This window comes from Carassius carassius, chromosome 37 (assembly GCF_963082965.1).
Source record: "Carassius carassius chromosome 37, fCarCar2.1, whole genome shotgun sequence".
In the NCBI taxonomy this organism is placed as follows: domain Eukaryota; kingdom Metazoa; phylum Chordata; class Actinopteri; order Cypriniformes; family Cyprinidae; genus Carassius; species Carassius carassius.
Genome location: NC_081791.1, coordinates 1,687,002 through 1,706,291, shown reverse-complemented (window position 1 = coordinate 1,706,291; position 19,290 = coordinate 1,687,002). Strand labels below are relative to the sequence as shown.

Sequence of the window (19,290 nt, the reverse complement as noted above, 5' to 3'; positions counted from 1 at the left end):
AATTACTGAGCACATTGATTCCAATAGAGCATCACAGTCCCGCCCACAGTCGATATAAAAAACTGGATGACGAGTAATTTCTTACTGCTAAATTCTGAAAAAACAGAGGTGTTAATTATAGGACCTAAAAACTCTGCTTGTAATAAACTAGAACACTGTCTAAGACTTGATTGTTGCTCTGTCAATTCTTCGTCATCAGTTAGGAACCTAGGTGTGCTATTTGATCGCAATCTTTCCTTAGAAAGCCACGTTTCTAGCATTTGTAAAACTGCATTTTTCCATCTCAAAAATATATGTAAATTACGGCCTATGCTCTCAATGTCAAATGCAGAAATGTTAATCCATGCATTTATGACCTCAAGGTTAGATTATTGTAATGCTTTATTGGGTGCTTGTTCTGCACGCTTAGTAAACAAACTACAGCTAGTCCAAAATGCAGCAGCAAGAGTTCTTACTAGAACCAGGAAGTATGACCATATTAGCCCGGTCCTGTCAACACTGCACTGCCTCCCTATCAAGCATCGCATAGATTTTAAATTATTGCTTATTACTTATAAAGCCCTGAATGGTTTAGCACCTCAGTATTTGAATAAGCTCCTTTTACATTATAATCCTCTACGTCCGCTACGTTCTCAAAACTCAGGCAATTTGATAATACCTAGAATATCAAAATCAACTGCAGGCGGCAGATCCTTTTCCTATTTGGCGCCCAAACTCTGGAATAACCTACCTAACATTGTTCGGGAGGCAGACACACTCTTGCAGTTTAAATCTAGATTAAAGACCCATCTCTTTAACCTGGCATACACATAACATACTAATATGCTTTTATTATCCAAATCCGTTAAAGGATTTTTAGGCTGCATTAATTAGGTAAACCGGAACCAGAAACACTTCCCATAACACCCTATGTACTTGCTACATCATAAGAGGAATGGCATCTACGCTAATATTTGTCTGTTTCTCTCTTGTTCCGAGGTCAACGTGGCCACCAGATCCAGTCTGTGTCCAGATCAGAGGGTCACTGCAGTCACCCGGATCCAGTACGTATCCAGACCAGATGCTGGATCAACACCTAGAAAGGACCTCTACATCCCTGAAAGACAGTGGAGACCAGGACAACTAGAGCCCCAGATACAGATCCCCTGTAAAGACCTTGTCTCAGAGGAGCACCAGGACAAGACCACAGGAAACAGATGATTCTTCTGCACAATCTGACTTTGCTGCAGCCTGGAATTTAATTACTGGTTTCGTCTGGTCAGAGGAGAACTGGCCCCCCAACTGAGCCTGGTTTCTCCCAAGGTTTTTTTCTCCATTCTGTCACCGATGGAGTTTCGGTTCCTTTCCGCTGTCGCCTCTGGCTTGCTTAGTTGGGGACACTTCATCTACAGCGATATCGTTGACTTGATTGCAAATAAATGCACAGACACTATTTAACTGAACAGAGATGACATAACTGAATCCAATGATGAACTGCCATTAACTATCATTTTTGCATTATTGACACTGTTTTCCTAATGAATGTTGTTCAGTTGCTTTGACGCAATGTACTTTGTTTAAAGCGCTATATAAATAAAGGTGACATTGACATTGACATTGACAGCCGGTGCCGGAAGTAAAAATTCAATACAATTTCTGCATTGACATTTGGGAAATAAGCCATAAAAACGTAACCATACATGGTAGACTTAAAACCAGCTACGGCTGTACTAAGCGATAGTATATGCTCATATAAACGCCAAAAGTTCATGGGGCACTAAACTTGTTTTGAGATAAATGCCTTTTATTCGCGATGTCTTGGATAATTACTTCATTACCCAAAATCCTAAACAATCCCACAATCCCACAGTGATGCATCTGATTGGTGGAACTTGTGTAACTGTCTGGTTAAACCCCGCGAAGGTCCGTGAAGACTGAAGATCATTAATAAAAAAATTAAATAAAATAAAAACCTGTGTTGCGTTTTTGCACGGTAGACTTATCAGTGCAATCATGTGCTCCTTGGCTGCCATGATGGCTTTTTTCAAGGAGGAAAACAAGTGTTCAAATGGGTGAAAACCACCTTAGATAGGGTCATGTAACGTTAGTTGAGTGTAGCGTGTCCGAGGGTCAGCTTGTGGCTTTTGTAAGGGCCAGCATGAGGGACAAGACCTACAAAGTTTTGGTGAGTTTTGCAGGGAGGTTGGTAACGTTAGTTAGCATTATCGTCCACTTTAGCTAGGCTACTGTAGCCTTCATACGGTATGAGTCATATCAAGCATTTTATGATCCCACTGTCAAAACAATATTTAACCTAGGCATACCTTTTTGTCCATTTACTGAACATTTGTGTAATGGCAACGACATGTGTTGACTACTGAGCGGTGACTGCAGTCAGGTACAAAGCACTGCACCATGTTGCTGACATTATCGTTAACCGCTTTCAAACACGACCGTCGTCAGATTTGGAAGTCGCTCAAAAGGCTCGTTCATTCGCGGTTGTGGCTTCAGTCGAATTCAGTGAGGCGCGGTGGTTTATGGTATGAGTAGTTCCTTCGCTTGAAATGAAAATATGTACACAGTCTTGTACCTTTGACTTTTTTTGGATTTTCTCTTACTTTTTTCACTCTAAATGATATGTTGTATGCTTATGAGTTCAGCCGTAGCTGGTTATACTCAGACATGCTCTAAAACTCTTTAGATACGGATTTTTCCGAAAGTCAATGGGAGAAATGAATGGGAAATTTACTTCCGGCACCAAAGCTCTCTCGGGCTGTGGGCGGGACTGTGATGCTCTATTGCCGAACACATTGTTTCCCACGACTGTATGTGCACTCGCGCCTTTGATAACTGTGCTCATCGTTTTGTCTGACTGTACATCTAATGGCAGCGCGCTGCACCTGCCGCCACTAAATGACATTATATTTGTCCCATATTGTCATTAATATACATACTGGCTTCAACTTGGACCACTAAATAAATAGACTGCTATTGTTAAGCAAGTATGAGGGTTAGATTATTTAGTGTACAGGTCATTTCAAGAGTGATAAACAAAGTGATAGAAAATATTTATTTTAATGCATTTTAAATGTTTAAAAATGTGGAAACCACTCATTGCATCACACCATCTCCTGACTGCATTATTATTTGTAAAATAGAGACTTTATGGAGAGTGTGTATACGTTTAACCGTTTATATTTCATTAATTAAGGGAAATTAACAAGTGTCTCAGCCCTCAAGGGACTATTTGGCCAACAAGCTTATTCCTGCTTGAAAAGCAAAACGTTATAGATAGTGTAAAAAACATCAACTTTGAAACACATGCTGATTGATGGACTAGCATTACTCAGCATTACTTACTACCTTCCAGCAACGCTTCATTCAGTGAAGGTAAAATAGTAAAAAATTTAAATGAAACCAGGAGCCGAACCAGAAAATTAAAAAAAATACCCCACCCTACTTATGAAGATCTTTACACTGTAATATATGTTGCATTTTGACATTGCCAAGCCAACCTTTAAATTAAGTTGAGAGTAAGTAATAAACAGTATTGAGCATTGAGTAGTTGAGTATTGTGCATTTTTCCTTACCACTATTTCTTAATAATTGTTTAATGATTTTAATGGAACCGGAATCAGAACCGGAACCGTTAGGTGGAACCGGAACCGGAAAATTTCTAACGATTCCCAACCCTACTCACATGGCAACAGTAACTCACGCAAGTGTTGCGTAATCATCCCGTTTAACATCTTTAAACACGTAACACTATATTGTCATCACACGAGATAGAGACGGTGGGAGTGGTGGGAGCTGTGCTACCTTTATAAGGGAAGGTGTACCCTATAGGGTGTTGGGTACAGGGAAAAATATGTGGTACTAGAAATATGGGCAGATAAAAAGAAAATCATAATAATAAAGTATTATAATCCTTGTAAACAGTTAGAAGTAAAGGAACTAGAGGAAATAGAAGGTCAGGATGAGGATAATGTTGTATAGTGTGGAGATTTTAATGGCCACAATACATTGTGGGGAGGGGATAAGACATACAACAATAGACAGGTGATTAAGGAGGTAATGAATAATAAGAACTTAGTTTTAATGATGGTAGAAAGACTAGGATTGATATTAGATCTGGTAAAGAGTCAATATTAGATCTTACATTTTTGTCTAGTAGAATGGCTCTAAAGTCTGAGTGGGAAGTGTATGGAGGAAGCACTTTTGGTAATCACTACACAATTATATGTAAGCTGAACGTTTATATAAGGTTGAGTACAGAAGATTATAGAAGGTGAATTTTCAAAAAAAGGCAGACTGTGAGAGATGTAGGGAAACAAGTGATTTGTATATTAGATCAGTCCAAGAAACAAATGATGTTGAAATAAATTAAATGGAGTTGAGACAGTATTTATATGGCTGCGATAACTGCAATACCAAGTAGTTCACCAAAATTAGTAAGAAAATCGGTTCCATGGTGGAGTGGTAAATGTGAAGAGATAGTTAGGGAAAGGAACAGAACATTTAGAAGATTGAAAAGAACTCATATCTTTCAACATATGACTGAGTATAAACAAGCACAGGCAGTAGTGAGAAGGATTATAAGGCAAAGGAAAAGAGCATACTGGAGAGATTATTGTAACACAATTGGAAGTAATATTAATATAAATGATGTATGGGGAATGATCAAGAAAATGGAAGGTAATAGAAGAGAGTGGAATTATCCAATCCTTTCAGATGAAGAGCAGTTGGCTATATCAAATCTAGAGAAAGCTGAAATGATGGTGAATACTCGGAGTAAGGTACATAGTTCCAGTAATCTATCAGAAGAAGAAAGAAGGGGTAGGCAAGAAACAAGGAGCTTATATGCTGAGGATATTCAAAAGACAGAAAAATTAGAGGATACATATAATGTTCCATTTACAATGAGAGAGTTAAGAAATGTTATAGCAAATCTCATCTTTACCAGGAGCTGAATTCTTACACTTATCAAGTGCATGAATTCAGCTCCTGGTAAAGATAAAATTTGCTATAACATAAGACATTTAAGCGATAAGTGAATACAGAAGGTTTTAAATGTATTTAATAAAGTTTGGGAGGAAGGAAAGATTCCTACAGGATGGAAGGAGACAGTTATTGTTCCTATAAGAAAACAGGGAAAAGATGCTAGTAATCCAGCAAATTAAAGGCCAATAGCTTTAACTTCTCATTTAGGTAAATTAATGGAAAGATTGGTGAATGAAAGATTAATGTACTTTATTGTCACATCGGCTTTATAAAGGGGAGAAGTACTATTGATTCAATCATATGTCTTGAGGATTAAATAAGAAAAGCACAGAAAAAGAAAGAGACTGTTGTGGCAGTATTTTTAGACGTGGAAAAAGCTTATGACATGCTATGGGTAGAAGGTCTTTTAATTAAAATACATATGCTAGGAATTGGGGAAAATATGTTTAATTGGGTAATGGACTTTTTATGTAATAGAAGTATTCAGGTAAATATAGGGATAGAGAAATCTAGAAGGTGTTTGGTAGAAAATTGGACACCTCAAGGTAGTGTTATTAGTCCATTGCTGTTCAACATAATGATTAATGATGTTTTTTCTAATGTTCATCCAGGAATTGGAAAGTCATTATTTGCAGATGATGGTAGCTTATGGAAAAGGGGGGAAAATGTGAAATATACTCTGAAGAAGGTACAGGAAGCTCTAACTCTAGTTGAAGATTGGGGAAGGAAATGGGGTTTTAGATTCTCTATTGAGAAGACTAAGTTTATGTTTTTTTACTAGGAAGAAAATAGATGATAGTATAAAACTGGAGCTGTTTGGTAGGAATTTGGAAAGGGTTAAAGAAATTGTACATTTCTTGGTGTGGTGTTGACTCAAGACTTACATGGAGGGATCATGTATCAAGTATAGTAGACAAATGTATAAGGGTAAAGAATTTAATGAGATGTCTTGCTGGAACAGAATGGGCCATCAGTTCCTGACACTGAGATTATGTATATATATATATATATATATATATATATATATATATATATATATATATATATATATATATATATATATATATATTTTTTTTTTTTTTTAATATATATATATATATATTTATATTAATGCTTAGAGTATTACAACATCATTATTGTAATTTTTTTGTAACATTAGAATTTTTTATTTAGTGCAATATTTTGTCAACATTTTATTGTCATTTTCACTAGCAACTGCAATTAGATTTAAATTGTATATCTAAATTTAATGTTATCCCTCTGGTCACTATTGTGACCTTAGAGTTACAAATGACCTGCTCTTATCATCTGATCGTGGTTGTATCTCTCTATTAGTGCTATTGGATCTTAGTGCTGCGTTCGACACTGTTGACCACAACATTCTATTGCATAGACTAGAACATTTTGTTGGCATTAATGGAAGTGCATTAGCATGGTTTAAATTGTACTTATATGACCGCCATCAATTCGTAGCAGTGAATAAAGAGGTATCATATTGATCACAAGTGCAGTATGGAGTACCTCAAGGCTCAGTACTAGGGCCGCTACTCTTCACGCTTTATATGTTACCCTTGGGAGATATCATCAGGAAACATGGTGTTAGCTTTCACTGTTATTTATTATAATTATAATTATTATTATTTTATTATTATAATTTTTTTTAACTTTTGCTCTGTGGTATTTCATCGCCCCCTTTCGTCACTTCAGATGCCCCCTCATCACTGCTGCGCTGGCGCCGGCTCTGGTACAGTGTTGAGTACTCGAGACTCTGACTCGGTCTTGAACTCGGTCTCAAGACCATATTTTAATGGTCTTGTCATAGACTCATGTGCATTTTGACTCGGTATTGACTCGGACTCGAACATATTAGGAATCTAACTTATTAACGAGCCCACTCAAGTCCCAATCAAAATATTTCATGATTATTACTGTATGTTAATATTTATTTAAATTGATATTGTAGGGCCCCAGAAAACACGGACGGAATCGTGGAATCAAGTCATAAAAACGGAATTTACAGTTTAACGCGGAATGTCACAGAATTTGTCCAATTTTGAATGAATTAATAAAAAGTAGTTCATTGCACTTACATCAAATCATGATATGGACTAGTATCTGTAAATATTAAGCTGGAATAGTATATTTAAATATGAATCCTGCATGTTATGCGTGTCTGTGTTAATGAATGGTGCAGAAGTGCGGCTTCGTTTATTACACACACGGAAGCGTGCAATGCTCGCTGTGATTTCATCGTCTGTCATCTCTCTAAATGAGGATGTGAACATATGAACAACATCTCCAGAACTGCTCTGAGAGTCACTTCATGAGCATTTGACCATTTGATTTGAGTAAAACTAGCGTCACATGACGTACACAGAACTGTAAAGGTATTCACGGTAACCCATCAAAATAAAAATCCGGTTTAATTTAAAGACAAGTATTTGCCAGAAATGTATTACTAGCATATTTTTCAGCAGAATGTACATAGCCTACTACTAATACTACTATAATTTTTAATAGTAAATCCCGTAAGTTTGCTTAATTTTGAATAATTAAAAGAAAAATTAAATTGATGTTTTATGTTCTCATATGATAAAGAAAAATGTATATACACAACAGAATTTCTAAGGGGAAAAATATATTTCATAAGGCTATTTTAACAAAAGAAAATTAATAAATTAAGTTGTTTTATGCATTAAAATAATTGGACACGCTAAAACACAGAATTAGGTAACAATAAAACATAGGTGAAGAAACAATAAAACATTTCATAGGTCCCTAAACATGTAATTTTGGTTAAACTTTTAATAAATTGATGTGAAAATGTATAAGTTTCCTGATTTTAATTAATTAGACATGCTTTTTGATTAATACAATACAATTTAACCATTAAAAAGTAGTTGAGAAAAATTAAAATAGAAAAAAGAATTAATTCAGAAAAATTAAAATGGAAAAAACATAATTTGGAAAAAAATTAAATGGAATTTGGGAAAAAATTAAACGGATTTCATAGGGCTATGATTGACATGTTCAATGATTGGTGATTTTCTTGTGACATGAGATGTTACTGTAACGTTAGTGCAGAGGCAGCAGGACTCAGGATGTCTCATGAACTTAACACATTAACTTTTTAAAACATCTGTTAGACTGTTACATCATCTGTTATTCAGTTTGCATATAAGAGCCACAAAGAGTTTGTGTGAAGTAAGACTCTAAAAAATAAACATTCTTTGATATGTGGCCTTTTTACCCTTAACTGCACTGTAAAAAATGGCTGTGAAATCTACAGTTATTTACTTTAGATTTCACAGTAACATTACTGTATATGATTTTTACAGTAGAATGTTGTGAAGTTCACAGTAAAACCTTGTCCACATGACAAAATTACAGTAGTCTAAGCATTACAGTTGAAATCACAGTAGTCAAAGCATTACTGTAAAAAAAATCACAATATAGCCACTATAGTACTGTAAATAGCAAAGTAAACTACTGTATTTTTCCTTTTTTATCTTATCTTATCTTTCTTTTAACTCTGGCGTACCATGGGATTTGTATTTTACAACCTAAGTTTTATCTTTTTTTTCTTTCACTGGCGGAAATGGGCTTCATACATTTATCCAATGAGGATCATTGTTTAAATTTGGCTGTATGAATAATTCACAAAAAGATTACCGATTGTTTCCACCGCCACATGTTGCACATTAAAGTATAAAAATAGGTTTAATTTCGCTAGCTGATCACAAACGTTGGCCGGAGTGAGATCCAATCAAAGATTGTATTGTTACCTTTTAAATTGATTTGGCCAATCACGTTATTCGTTGAATTTTTAAGCCATGAGTCTACAATGCAACTATGCAACAATATACAACATTAATTTTATAAATAAATGTACATAAACTTCACTGAAACACATTAAACGTGATCCAAAATATACAGAAATGCCTAAAGTATAAAACTAATAAATGACGTAAAAAAAAAAAAAAAAAAAAACAGAGTATAGTACTACTCTTTTGTTCTGTTTACATGTACCATGGTCTTGCCATTACTTTTTTTTTTAAAAAAGGCACTACTAAATATTTTTTTGTATGTCTGACATTGTTAAAAAAAAATTACAGTTACATCCATGCTAAAAAATATTGTCTCTATCAAACCACATTTACTCTGGAATGGAGAACACTTTTGTAATGATTATATGCATTTTAACATAATATCAAGAGAAATGTTCAGACTATATAATAAGAGTATATAATGAACATTTTACAATGTTTAACTGATCACATGAAAACCATACCTAGAGAAAAAGGAATAAATAAATAAAAAATGAGTTTAATAAAATGAAAAGAGCAAAGGTGCCACTTCACTTCTCTATCGATATCATGTTTAATAATAATATTACGTTTGAATAGCTTTTTTGCTTTTACATTTATGTGTCATATGTTTAGTTACATTGTAGACTCATAGCTTCAGAATGACACCGGTTCAACGAATAACGTGATCGGCCAATCGATTCAACAAGGTAACAACACCAGTTTTAATTGGATCTCACTCTGGCCAATGTTTGTGTTGAGCTAGCGAAATTAAATCTATTTTTATACTTTAATGTGCAACAATTGGCGTTGGAGACAATCGGTAATCTTTTTGTGAATTATTCATACAGCCAAATTTAAAAAATTAGCCAGACAGCTGCTGGGTAACTATCAAAAACTAAACGAGATAGCCAGCAGAGTGGGCGGGGTTTACCCAGTCTAAAAAGCTCTAGAATCTTTGGGGAAAAGCGCGAACGCAGCACTTGCAATTCTGACTCGTTAGTGACAGAATAGCTCCGTGAATAATCAATAATAGTAGTCAAATTTCGGTTTCTTTACACAAGACTTTGTTTTCTGATTATATTCATTTTTTTCGTCTTTGTGTTGATTTATTTCACTTTTTCTTGAGAGGAATTCAGCGAAAACGTATCAGTGAGAGATCCTACGGAGACGTCTCCACAGCCGTTAACGTTAGTGCTACAGTGAGTGATTTTTTTCCCGCCCTTGGCCTCTGCGGGAGTTTCCATCCTGGAATCGCGGATCCTCCACCGAATGCTTGTCGGGACTCCAGAAAATCAGTAAGTAAATTAATGTTACCATCACTTTATCATTTTAGGAGCAAAATAAAAAAAAAAAAATTCTGTGCCACCCTTGTCAGGCTGTGCTGAGCCACAGGTATCCAGCTAGCGCTAGGAGTATAACTAGTTAGCTTGCCATCAAAATGAATTACTCATGCAAGCACTGTAATTTCACCACAGCTTCAATTACTGCATTTGTTCGTCATTTGAGCATACACAGAAATCGAGCTAACTTTAGATTTCCATGTGGCATAGCAGAATGCTTGGCCACTTTTGTGACACGTGGCGCCGTTCAAAGCCACATGTACCGCTTTCACAAGAAGACAGCTAAACCAGGACTTGAAAGGCAAATTGATGGAGTGGATTTGGCTTGCACTGTTGAAGGTTGTAGCTATGTGTCAGCAAATTTTTCCAGCTTATGTGAACATCTTCAATGGCATTTAAAGATGGCACAAAAGTGTCATGCCCCTATATTAATTGTTTAAAACATTTTCGTGTCCGTTCATCCTTTGCCTCACACTTGAATCGGAAACACAAGAATATATCTAGTTCTCCATGTATTAGCCAAAGTTCTACCAGTGCTACTAACATCACCTGTGCCTGCCTGAATATGTCAGCAGACAGTGAACTAGATCACACTTTTGAGACAACCTTTGACGACGATAATAACACAAATGATGAAGTGGACACAGATGATTTTATGAACAATCTGGCCATGTTTTATCTCCGAATGCAGGCTAAAATGCTGTTACCAGCCAGTACAATTCAGACCTTAATAGAGGAAATACAAGAGGTGCACAACACTGGTCTGACTCATCTTTTGTCTAGGATGCATGAAGAGTTAACAAAGCTGAATGTCCCTGAAAGTGATATTAAGAGGCTCCTTGATGATCTCTCAAAAGATAACCTTCTGAAAATGTGCAACGAAGGGGTGTTTAGAACCGATCAAACCCGTAAAACCTTCTTTAAGAGCAGATTTAGCTATGTTGAACCAGCTAAGACTTATTTGGGCATTGATGCTAAAGGCAAAGAGAGGTTCTATCAGTACGTGCCCATCAAGGATACAATAAAGTCACTCCTCACTCAGAACTCTGTTAAAGAGCAGTATGCCCAAGCTAAAGCTGACACTGAAACAACTCCTGATGTTCTGGAAGATGTGAGAGATGGTAGAAACATTAAAGAGAATATACTTTTACGAGCTGCACCATCTTCATTGTCTGTCATCTTGTATCAGGATTCTTTCGAAGTTGCGAACCCACTGGGCTCAGGCAGAAAAAAACATAAAAAATACTGGCTATGTACATGACACTTGCAGAGATTGCACCACACAACAGGTCTTCCATTGATCCAATGCAACTTGTTATGTTGTGCAGAGAGGAGGATTTCCAATTTTTTGGACAAGAAAAAGTGTTCTCCACTTTAGTCAGTGACTTAAAAGAAATGGAGGAAAATGGAATTGAATATGGTGATGAGAAAATAAAAGGCTCTGTGATTGCCATTACTGGAGATAATCTGGGATCACACAGTATTGGCGGGTTTACTGAAAACTTCAGTAAAAGCACACATTTTTGCCGGTACTGTGTCATAGACAGAGTGTCTTTTCAAACAGATCCCAGCAAATCTGGTCCTAAAAGAACCATAGAGAGTTACAAAAACAGTGTGGCACAGGTAGACCAGGAAATGAACAGTGGAATAAAGTTTGACTCCGTTTTCAATCAGTTGAAATATTATCATGTTTGCCAGCCAGGACTCCCTCCATGCCTGGGTCATGACCTATTTGAAGGGGTTGTTTCAGTTGATCTTGCTATGTACATTAAGCACTTAGTGACAGTGGGCAAACACTTCACCTATGGTCAACTGAATCGGACTATATCACAGTTCACATACCTAGGCAGTGATGCAAATAACAAGCCATGTGAGGTCAAAACTAATGGGGAGAAGCTGGGAGGGCATGCTGCTCAAAACTGGTGCCTCTTACGTCTCTTTCCTATTCTGGTTGGAGACCGAATCAAAAATCCACTTGATGACGAGGTGTGGCAGTTGTGTTTAAAGCTCAGAGAAATTGTGGATTTGATATGTGCACCCAAGATCCATACCAACCAAGTAGCATACCTGAAGATTCTCATTGAAGAATACATCCAGCTAAGAACTGACACATTCCCAGAAAAGACACTAAAACCCAAACACCACTATCTTGTCCATTACCCAGAACTCATTCTTCATTTTGGTCCCCTCATTAGGTTGTGGACATTGCGCTTTGAAAGCAAGCACTCATATTTTAAGCAGTGTGCAAGGAAACTGCATAACTTTAAAAACCTCTGCAGTACCTTAGCAGAAAGACACCAGTTGCTACAAGCATATTTACATGCTGGTAGCTTATTTCCACCAACTCTGCAAATGGGCCAACCAAGTAAATTTGATGACCAACTGTACCAGATTGGCATTCAGAGAGCTGTCAGTCTCAAGGGTCTCCGCCCAGAACACACTATTGAAACACCCTCTGTCACTTTCAAAGGCACTCTGTACAAAAGAGGCATGACTGTTGTAGTGGACCAAAATGACACAGGGTATCTACTTGGGAAAATACTGTTGATACTGATCAATGAGTCAGCAGTGCATTTTGCTGTACAGCAGTATCAGTCTGTGCCTGTTGTGGATCTTGGTGTTTATTGCTTACAAAGCAACTCAGAAGCACAGTATCAGTGTTTGACTGTAGACAAGCTTGCAGATTATTACCCTCTTTCTGTATATAATCAATTTGGTCTTAATCTTGTTGCTCTGCATCATTCTGTGTTTCAGAAGAATGAGTAATGGACTCTATTGAGAAGGCAATACAGCCCGTGCTACCACAGCTAGATGAAGCGAAACTTGAAACTTTGGTCAATGAGCTGGTGAAAGTAGGTGTTGAAGGACCAGATGATCTGCAGTTCATTCAAGAAGATGACATCAAACATCTTCTCACACCCATTCAGTGCAGAAAGATTCTTCATTCCTTGAAAGGTGGTGAGATTACAGTTGTTTTAATTAACATATTAGTTGAGCTGCAACAATTAATAATTAAATTTAATCAGCAATAATTCAGTCATAATTTTTGTAAAGAAAAAAAGTCCAAATTCTCTGATTTCAGCTTATTAGATGGGAGGTTTTTCATCACAGATTTATGACTTCATAAGCAGCAGCAGGGAAAGATGGTCAGACTGACCCAGGTGGGGGAGTGGTGTGGCCTTGTAGGCCTCGGGGATGTTAGTGTACACACGGTTTCCGCGGGGTCTTAAAAAGTACAAAAAAAAAGTAAAATTTCAAAATCAAAATTTTAGGCCTTAAAAGTCTTAAATTAACTCAAGTATTGAGTTCTATGTCTTAAATAATTTTAAACCGGTCTTAATTTTCCTACATACAATTTTACGCTACCTCTAATGCAATTTGAATAAATTAATTTACTTTGCAAGTAATTTTGATGTTGTGATATACATTAGAGAAGGACAGTAGGCCCATTGCAATTTTGAGAAAATGGCCTGATGATTAAGTGGTGTTAAAGCATATGACCTCTTGATGAGATATAAAACCATTTAAGATATTTCCCATATTCCCCCATCCATGCAGATCACATAGTCATGCATTGCATTTGCTCTTTATTAAAACGCATTGATTTTAATATACACCTGCAATGCGGCTGAAAAAAGCAGATCATCAAAAATATTTCTATAATAATTTCTTCAATAATATTCTTGTTTGTTCTGACCATCAGTTGACCTCAAATCACCCATCTAGGCTGATTTGTAATTGAGATATAGCCATTTCAACCTCCTGGCAACCATTTTGGTGGCCATTTTGAAAATCACCCTTTTCCCAAGGTCAGATTTTAATAGATTTTTAGTATGTTATTTTGTACCAGAATCCATAAAAAAAACCTTTTGTATCAATTTTGTTGAGGTTTAACCTTATATTGACCCACCTGAAAGAAAAAGATTTAGATTAAAAGATTTTGAAAATGGGGCCTTTCTTGGAGTCAAACTTTAGTAAACTTTTAGTATGTTTTTAAGTACATCTGATACTACTGTAAACCACTGAGAAACCTTTTTTTTTAGATTTTCACCTGACTATTCTGTGCTTTCACTCATACGTGTGTAATGCAGGTCCTGCCAATCCCCAGCTGAGCCCTTCATTGCCTGAGCCACTGTCAGTTGCCTCTTCCAGCACATGCCCCATATCACCCATCAGTCCCATCTCTGCATGGGTGAACAGTTTTGAGGTGCCATGGAACAAAGTGAGGCCCACTCTTAGAAGAGCAGTAGATGCTGGTGAGAGGCCAGCTCCGGATGACCGCAGACACTTGATGAGAGTCACCGTTGATGCAATGAGAGAGCATTCCTTGAACCCTACTCGCAGAGAGTGCGTGGTAGTGGCAAAAGCCATAACTCAAAAATATCCAAATAGCTTTTTAGACAAAAATGAAGAGGGGGAGCTAATTGGATGTGGGTATTTCAGCGTTATAAATCAGCTCAAGACCAGAGTAGAATATTTGAATCGAGGCAACACTCTTTCCCGTCTGAGGAAGCACAAACGCACCCAGAGAGAAGATGAGGATGGTGATGATGACCAGCCAGCAGTAGCTACATGTGTAAGAGTCGACAGTTATGGGTGTGTTCGTTGGCAGCCAGAGGACTATCCAGATGGGGAAACATCAGCATCATTAGAGGAAAAGAAGCTTGAGATGTTGGATATATTCAGCCGAGAGGGTCTCAAGGGCGCTGAGAGAGGAAGGGTAGAAGACCTAATGGCAATCACTTATGCCAAACAGCGTGAATACATCAAAGCAAAGCCTTCCCCAAGCATTCTGGATGTGGGTAAAGAGTGGCCATTTCTCTTTTCACAAAAGTTTTTATTGTCCCACTTCACCACTCTCACCAATGTTGAACTATACACAAGACTGAGCAAAGATTTGGACAAAAAGGGTAAAAGACTCCTGGATTTCTTCAGTAGTCAGATTACAAGGTGGAGGAAGGAAGTAAGAGCTGTTCTGAAGGAAGCCCTAAAGAAGGACCGAGAAGGAACTGATGGCCTAGCAGCGATGCTTGTGATGTTGGCACACTTCAAAGAGCAAGAGGAGTCACTTTTTCTCATTGCTGATGTAAGTTCCTTAATTACTTAAATCTTTTATTTAAAGTTTTCAGCAATTGTCACATTTATCGCAGAAGAATCATTTTCCCTGATTCGAGTGAATCATTTTACACCCCCCAAATTGTATTGCAGGTTGGTGAGCCTCCAATGCCATCTTGTACTTGGGTTCAAGTAAATGCAGGTTTGCGTCTGGCAATCCTGTCTTCCTAGGTGTTTGTATTGTTAATAGTTTGACGTAATGGGTTTCAGGCCAGGTATATTGTTAGAGGGCACCTTTATGTTATTGGTGGTTTAGCACTTTTTCATTGATAGACCTCACCTCAAACTATAACCCACATGGTGCAAGCTTCTATCTCAATTCTTTTGTAGAGCATGCTGGGTAAAGTCACTCTTGTCCACTGTGTGCACAATATTTTAATTAAGAGAAAATTTATGTAGCCTGGCATAAGGTTAGTGTGGTACTTGGTTAATTTTCTTATTTCCAAGGGGTGTAAACATGCACAAACCATCGGAGCAACAAAAAATATGGCTTCCTTAACAAATTTCCAAAAGCTTTTTCTATCCTAGAGATAATATACTGTCTAGCTTGTTTCAAGTAACTCTTATCTTTGCTGGTATTCGTAGGTGACTACCACTCCCACAGACGCAGAGGCCCAGCTGTCTCTCCCCATCACTCCAAGGATCATCATGCTCGGTAAATTTCACATTCGATGTTAACGAATCCTTTGAATATATAGGGCACAAGCAAAGAAAGTCTAGTCTGGAAAAAACTAGTGAATGCAGTTTGTGTCGTGTCATTCACTGCCTCTGCACCAGTCAGGAACAGCACAGTCACGTCAAAAACTTAAGTTATGCGGAGTACTCTCTCATCCTTAGTAGCCATCTCTGATGTCGTTATTGCTATTTCAGATTGCTTGCTATGTATGTGTCACTTTCTGTTTATCTATCACCAACCCAGTTACTGCTGCTTAATGCACTGCTTGGGAGATATGTATGCTCCCTGCCCTGTTTTTACAATCATTTATGTGAAGCAAGTCATTTATAGAATGTATTGCTATGAAATATAATTTTTGTAATGACTCTTTACTAAGGAGAGACAATCCTGACTGCAAAAAAATGGATGCTGTCGATCGAGGGGAGGGTCGTAATCCCACCTGGTGCTCACCTGGCTGACTTCACCACTGCCTTGGCCGCTCTCTTCGCCTGTTACTATGTATTCAACCTAGAGTATCAGGTGGAAGCCAGCACAACCCTGGAGTTTGTTCAGAGGTATTTATTATTTTATATAGTTTGATTGAAAGATAGATTGAAATGTAACAGCAAATTGACAATTGAAAAGCTGTTCAAAATCACCTTCCTTTAAAATGTTATCTAAAGTATCTGAGTATCTAAATAGTGTAGGTTGAAGCCTTCTTAAAACTTGAATGCTTTATTATAGAACAGAAGGGCTGTTGGGCTAAGGGCATGTACACACTATATTCCTTTTAACATAAAAACCTTTGGGAGAAATTGAGAGGATGTAGATGGCTGGGGAATATGATTTGCCCTGAAAAAACAAACAAGGAGAGTGGTTTATGTCCCATAAACAGTTGTGATTTGCTAACCAGTTAGTCATTACTTAATTACTTCCTTAGGCCTGTTACTCCGAGAAGGAGCATAGGCCACTGACAATATTTCTCCACTTTGCCCTGTTCCGTGCCAGTTAGTGTTGTGCCGATAGACGATAGTATCATGCATCGAAGATAGCCAAAAATATTGCTGATGGCGTATTACCAAGACAATAATTGGCTTTTTTTCCCATTAATGTAGGCTATTACACTACTACTACTACTATTATTATTATTATTATTATTATTATTATAAGGGTATTATTATTAAATTAATATTAGGACCTACAATTCATTTGCCTTTACTAATTTCATAACGACATCACCAAATAACCTGCACTCCTCAATGAAAATGTTTTTAAACCCGACTACAAAACTACATCCTTTCGTTAACAAGAATTTTCATTTTTTCACTTAATTTTGTCATTTTGTCGTTAATGTATGGCCTACAAGAGCAATATTAAGCCAGTAAATTAAGATAGTTGATAGACTACCATTATCAGCTTTTGTTGAGGTAGATTCCTCGTCTCTGAGAGAATGCGCCGTTAATGCAGCGACAGATGCCGAAATCTCGGTAAGTTTTGTTTTCACTTTTACTTATAAGTGCGCGAGTTTACATACACGTTCTTAACCCGATTATGTTTAATAAGCCGAGCACGTTTACATGCACACAATACGCTGATAACTCACAAAACTCATCTTATTTGTATGTAGTCTTGTAAATCCATTAACCTGTTTTCCTTTATCGGAGTCAAGTCATAAGCTTAAGCATAAACCAATCGACACAGCTAGATTTTTGCCCCTTACCCCGATTTCTCACGGAATGTAAACCCATTAACCTGCTTTCTTTGTAGCTACTTTTTGAAGCGTGCATATGATATATGAAAGCGTCCTTATACAATGCATTAAAACTCATCCAGACAGAGCGAGCTTTTCGCGGTAGCTATAGGGAGGAGGAAATGTATCAAACTCAGACTCTTTCTTGACTTAAGAAATTATAAAAATGTGTTATCTCGTGTAGAAGTACAGTGCTGGATCTGTGATCTGAGAGGATAATATGTGTCCGTAGTTTTCCCGCTGACATGTTGAAATGCTCTTCTGTTTTTAATGTTTTATTTAACATCACAACAGACATAATAAATGGAATCAGATACACAAATGATTAGGCTATGTTTTTACCTCACTACCAGGAAATAACCTGATTTATTAATAAACACTCCACCTTTGCTAGCAAAATAGAAAAGGATTATGATATATAAAACAAAGTAATTAAGCATAATAAGCAAATGAATGAGTAAAGTAATAAGCCCTGCCCCCTCACGATAATATCGTGTATCGGCGATCTCACAGGCTGACGATTTGAAAATGGAGCATATCGCCCAACACTAGTGCCAGTTCATCCAGATCTTGCCATCTGTATCCAGCTCTTTCCATCTCAGCTGTAGAGGAATAGTAATGGAGAAAGTAAACAGCCTTGTCTTACTCCTGTTGTGATGTGAAATGCCTCTGTCAGCTGGCCTTCATGTATGATTCTACATTGCTCTTACAGTTACTCATTAACATGTACATATTGTCCCACCCCCTAACTCCTATACTCATGTTCATAGGTTTTTTGTCAGGATTAATCCTGACTCCAACAAGTGCACTGCAAAGGAGCAGATGAGCAAGACGACTGGGAGAGTGGTGAAGCGGAAGACTTCATACATGAACCCCCATGTAATCTCCTTCATCAGGGACTTCACTGAGTTCTATTTGCTAACTGACTAGATGCAGGTGAGGTTCTGATAAAAGGTATAATAATAATAATAATAATAATAATATAATTAATAATATAGGTACAGTACAGGCCAAAAGTTTGGACGCATTACTATTTTTAATGTTTTTGAAAGAAGTCTCTTATGCTCATAAAGCCTGCATTTGTTTGATTAAAAATACAGAAAAAACTGTAATATTGTGAAATAATATTACAATTTAAAATATCTGTTTTCTCTGTGAATATGTAGTAAAATGTAATTTATATCGTGTGATCAAAGCTGAATTTTCATCATCATTACTCCAGTCTTCAGTGTCACATGATCCTTCAGAAATCATTCTAATATGATGATTTATTATCAATGTTGGAAACAGTTGTGCTGCTTAATATTTTTTATAACCGTAGATACTTTTTTCAGGATTCATTGATGAATAAAAAGATAAAAACAGAACAGCATTTATTTAAAATAGAAGTCTTTTGTAACAATATTCACTAATGTTAAAAAGTTTGGGGTCAGTAAATTTAAAAAAAAATTCTTTTATTTAAAGAAATTAATACTTTTATTCAGCAAGGATTTGTTAAATTGATTAAAAGTGATAGTAAAGACTTGTATTGTTAGAAAAGATTTATATTTTAAATAAATGCTGTTCTTTTAAACTTTTTATTCATCAATGAATCCTGAAAAAAAGTATCATAGGTTATAAAAAAATATTAAGCAGCACAAC

At 36.7% G+C, this 19,290-nt stretch overlaps 1 protein-coding gene across 1 annotated transcript; it reads left to right on the top strand.

Moving 5' to 3' along the window:
* Positions 1–14,187: 14,187 nt before the first annotated feature.
* LOC132117640 (uncharacterized) lies at positions 14,188–18,597 on the top strand. The gene is made up of 4 exons (XM_059526967.1): positions 14,188–15,215; positions 15,830–15,899; positions 16,297–16,474; positions 18,420–18,597. The coding sequence occupies exons 1-4, from the start codon at positions 14,421–14,423 to the stop codon at positions 18,577–18,579; spliced, it is 1,203 nt and encodes a 400-aa protein (XP_059382950.1). The 5' UTR covers positions 14,188–14,420; the 3' UTR covers positions 18,580–18,597.
* Positions 18,598–19,290: the final 693 nt, after the last annotated feature.